Source organism: Myotis daubentonii, chromosome 2 (assembly GCF_963259705.1).
Source record: "Myotis daubentonii chromosome 2, mMyoDau2.1, whole genome shotgun sequence".
Lineage (NCBI taxonomy): Eukaryota > Metazoa > Chordata > Mammalia > Chiroptera > Vespertilionidae > Myotis > Myotis daubentonii.
The window spans coordinates 79,127,060-79,131,486 of NC_081841.1; the positions used below are offsets into that span (position 1 = coordinate 79,127,060).

The window sequence follows — 4,427 nt, forward strand, 5'->3', positions numbered from 1 at the left end:
ATCCCGAGATAACTAAAGTCCATCAAAAAGAGAAACAAACGCTTAAGGATGAGGTGATTCCTTTCGTCCAGGCGTGGGTAGGCAGGTGGGCTTTTACATTTTCCAAATTGTGCGCGCAATGGCCAACAGTTGGAATTCCTTCGTTTCTTTTGTGTGCAACACTTTGTAAGCGAATCAATCTAGAGAGTGCAAGTGAGCGGGTCGGGGACCGTCCCCCCGCCCGGCAGAAAGGCAGTAAAACCATTAGCGTCAAAGGGGCAGCGAACAGCAAATTGTCTCTGGAGGGTAGGCGGGGGTTTGCCCAGACAGCCCCGGCGGGGGTTGCGGTGGGATATGCTAATAGTGCCTGGCCACTGGGGCCGGCCTCCCTCCCTCAAGAATATATAAGGAGCCCTAACCCCGGCCAGGCCGACCCGGGCCGCCAGGCGTCTGCCTTTGTTAATTACCGGAGAAACCGACCCGGGAGCCTCGCTGGGTTTGCCGGGCCCCGGCGGCACCAGGCTCCAGTTTCTCCCCATCCCTTTCGCTGCTATCCAGGTGCGCCGGCTGCGTCGCCACAGAGGATGGACATGATGGAAGGCTGCCAGTTCTCGCCTTCTGAGTATTTCTACGACGGCTCCTGCATCCCGTCCCCCGAGGGCGAGTTCGGGGACGAGTTTGAGCCTCAGGTGGCTGCCTTCGGGGCGCACAAAGCAGAGCTGCAGGGCTCCGACGAGGACGAGCACGTGCGAGCACCTTCGGGCCACCACCAGGCCGGCCACTGCCTCATGTGGGCCTGCAAGGCATGCAAGAGGAAGTCCACCACCATGGACAGGCGGAAGGCGGCCACCATGCGCGAGCGGAGACGCCTGAAGAAGGTCAACCAGGCTTTCGAGACGCTCAAGAGGTGCACCACGACCAACCCCAACCAGAGGCTGCCCAAGGTTGAGATCCTCAGGAATGCCATCCGCTACATAGAGAGCCTGCAGGAGCTGCTGAGAGAGCAGGTGGAGAACTACTACGGCATGCCGGGACAGAGCTGCTCCGAGCCCGCCAGCCCCACCTCCAACTGCTCCGACGGCATGGTAAGGGACAGCTCTGGTACTTACCCAGGCACCCCTATCTTTCCCCACACTCCTTATATGTCCTTTAAACCAGGTGTGGCAGCTAAATGTTCAGTGATTATTTTGTTGGCAGTTGGGGGTGGGATGGTAGTGGCTGTAAGACTGGTTCTCAACCTTGGCTGCACATTAGAATCACCTGGGAATCTTTTTAAAATCCTGATTTCTGGGCCTCGCCCTCCGAAAATTCTGTTTCTTTGTTACTAATGTTGTGGCCCCACCCCATAACAAAGAAACAAAATTTCCGGAGGATGAGGCCCAGAAATCAGGATTTTAAAAAGATTCCCAGGTGATTCTAATGTGCAGCCAAGGTTGAGAACCACTGCTGTAAGAGAAGAGAGATGCCACATTTGGAAAGATGCCAGGAGACAGCTGTTAAACAGGACTTTCCTTTGACTTCCTAGCAGGTTCTAGCTGGGCATTGCAGGAGAGAGTTGTCCTGGGGCATAGGTGGCTGTGAGTGATCAATCACATATTTCACCATCACTCAGTTTATTTCCAAAATATACCGCCAGCGGACCCTGTCGTATACTAACATCTAAGGACATCTCTTTCAAGCTCCCACTGCCCCACAGCTTGTAACTTAATGAGGAAACGGAAAGACATGCATGGGCTGCGGTCCCTGCTCTGCCCAGGCCTGGCTGGAAGGAGATGTTGACGCATTCTTCACAGAGGGCGTCTGCTCCAACGCTGCCAGGTTTTAATGTGTTTTTGCCCTGGGAAAGTGTTCTCTCCCTGAATTAGTGTGGCTTCCTTCTACTCCAATCCATTTTGCATGGTTAACCCAATGCACATGGCTGCTGAACTCCACCCCTCTCCCCCAGGCTGCTGCTTGCCTCTTGTCCAAGCACAGAGATTGACCTCGGTGCCCTTGCAGTTTGGTGGGGCTAACCCTTCCTAAATCAAGGCAATGAAGGTGATTGACAGTGGTCAGTTTAGGGAGCTTGGTGGGCAAGCCCTGCCTTACACTAGAGCAGAGAATTTTTTGCCAAGACCTGAAAACAAGCTTCTTCTTTTGTGTCTTATATTGCAGCCTGAATGTAACAGCCCTGTCTGGTCCAGAAAGAGCAGCAGTTTTGACAGCATCTACTGTCCTGATGTATCAAATGGTAAGAATTGATGGCTGCAGAAGAGTTTAAAGACAAGTTCACCTTCCCAGTTAGAACTTGTCAAAGCAGTCCCTCCTTCTCCATAGTATCCAGGAAGGGAATAGATTGATGGTTCTTATGCAGAGTTCTTGGCAGAGCAAAAGGGACACACACACACACACACACACACACACACACACACACACACACACACACACACTTTTTAAAAAATCAAAATCCACCTAACAGATACACACACGTGCACTTTTGCTTGCAATAGTACTAGAAGGACTTTTCACTCCCTACATTCACTGCCAATGAATTGCTCGATATTTGTTGAAGATTTCTACATCAGGCTTTCTGAGACCAGCTGACCCCTTGGTGTCAAAAGAGCTGAACTACGGTTTAAAGGGCAACAACATAAGCAAGGCTATACATTTGGGAATTTCTTTTTAATGATTTTCTCTTTGTGTCCATAGTGTATGCCACAGATAAAAGCTCCTTATCCAGCCTGGATTGCTTATCTAGCATAGTGGATCGGATCACCAACTCAGAGCAACCTGGATTGCCTCTGCAGCACCCGGCCTCTCTCTCCCCAGTTGCCAGCACTGATTCACAGCCTGCAACTCCAGGGGCTTCTAGTTCAAGGCTAATCTATCATGTGCTATGAACTAAAAATCTAGTTTCCACCAGTTCTGCCAGGAGGGCCTACAGAAAGAAGGATGCCCAAAGAGTCCAAAAGCAAGTCGACTCATATATAAAGATTTCCTTTCAGTTGTAAATTTGTACATATTATCTTGCCACTTTATAAGAAATGTATTTAACTAAAAAGTGACCATTGCCATTAATACTTATATCTTTTCTCATCCTTCCTCTCCTCCTTCAGCTCTTTTATTCTTATTCTTTGCTTTAGATACTTAGTCCCAATAATATTATTTCTGATATGGAGCAACTTATTGAAGGTAGCTTGTTGCAATGCTTAAATTATATTTTTATTAATATCGCTTATCAAATATTATCTCTGGTGTTTAGATCTTTATTTTTTCTTCAAAACATTAGAACAGCTGGAAATCAGTTATAGGAAAATTTAAATATATTTAATGTTTTTATCCTTTGGTTATATAGTATTAAATAAAAAGATAATAATACTGTTTAATGGTACATATTTTATCTTTTCTTACAAGAAATCCATCTTTTTAATGTAAGCACAAAATAGTACTTTGTGGATAATTTCAAGATACAAGACATTTTGAAAATTCCACCATAAATAAAATTGTTTAAATGAATAAATATTTTGCTTCATGATTTTTTGAAAGAACACCCTTAATGGAATTAGCATAGTCATTGACATAAAATCTTTAAGGTAGGACTGAAAATAACAAAGCAGTTGGCTTAGAGGATAAATCTAAATATTTACCATCTCATGGACTCAGTTTATGTCTTGTTGATGTCTCAAATTAAAAAAAGCATGTTTCCATTTTTATAATATTTCAAGGGAGCCTGCTAAATAAAATTGTCACTTTAAGTGTTGTACCATATAATGTCAGTTTGTGTGTGTGTGGAGAAAGATAGAAATTATTCAGGACAATAACATTTGCTTAAACAAAAAAGAACATTACATTATTTTAATACCTATAGTACATCATAAATCATGAATTAGGTAATATTTACTTTATCTACTTGCCTGAAAAAAATCTTGATACATTAGTGTATTAATGTTTTCAATAAAATATTCAAAAGTATTGAACTGATTTTTTTGTATTGTTCAAGTTCTGCTTTTAAGAAAACATACACAAACTATATAGTAAAGTGAACCGAACTGCAATTGGCTTCCTTCTTTTCACAGCCTTTTTGATCTTATTAAGCATAGTGTGTGTGTGTGTGTGTGTGTGTGTGTGTGTGTGTGGTGGGCGTGGGTCTTTTATTGTTCATCACTTCAGATGAAAAAATAGAACAATTATGCGGAAAATTAGGTTGAGATTATCATTGGGATAATTTTCACAAGTTTATCATTGAGAGAAAGAAACAAACAATATCGTTGAAGCATCTAAAGTAACTGTGCACAGAGAGCACTACAAATAATTGTTTCATCTTCTAACTTGGACATTAGTTTAAAATTGCCAAGGGTTTATAGTTATGTCTGTTAACCGAGCAAAGTGGCCAGACTCTGCTACAGCTTGCCAAATCATACTGTTCTCAGAAAGGTTTTCCCTTCTTTCTGATGTGATTTTTTTCTTGA

The 4,427-nt window shown here is 43.9% G+C and overlaps 1 protein-coding gene across 1 annotated transcript; it reads left to right on the forward strand.

The window, feature by feature from the left end:
* Positions 1-423: 423 nt before the first annotated feature.
* MYF5 (myogenic factor 5) lies at positions 424-3,320 on the forward strand. Its single transcript, XM_059681031.1, has 3 exons — positions 424-1,064; positions 2,134-2,209; positions 2,668-3,320. The coding sequence occupies exons 1-3, from the start codon at positions 564-566 to the stop codon at positions 2,856-2,858; spliced, it is 768 nt and encodes a 255-aa protein (XP_059537014.1). The 5' UTR covers positions 424-563; the 3' UTR covers positions 2,859-3,320.
* The last annotated feature ends 1,107 nt before the right edge of the window (positions 3,321-4,427 follow it).

Bases quoted from the DNA above. Each gene is read 5' to 3' on its own strand.
- MYF5 (XM_059681031.1), top strand. From the start codon at position 564: ATGGACATGATGGAAGGCTGCCAGTTCTCGCCTTCTGAGTATTTCTAC. The intron at 1,065-2,133 runs GTAAGGGACAGC...CTTATATTGCAG, and splicing joins CCAACTGCTCCGACGGCATG to CCTGAATGTAACAGCCCTGT. The intron at 2,210-2,667 runs GTAAGAATTGAT...TTGTGTCCATAG, and splicing joins CTGTCCTGATGTATCAAATG to TGTATGCCACAGATAAAAGC.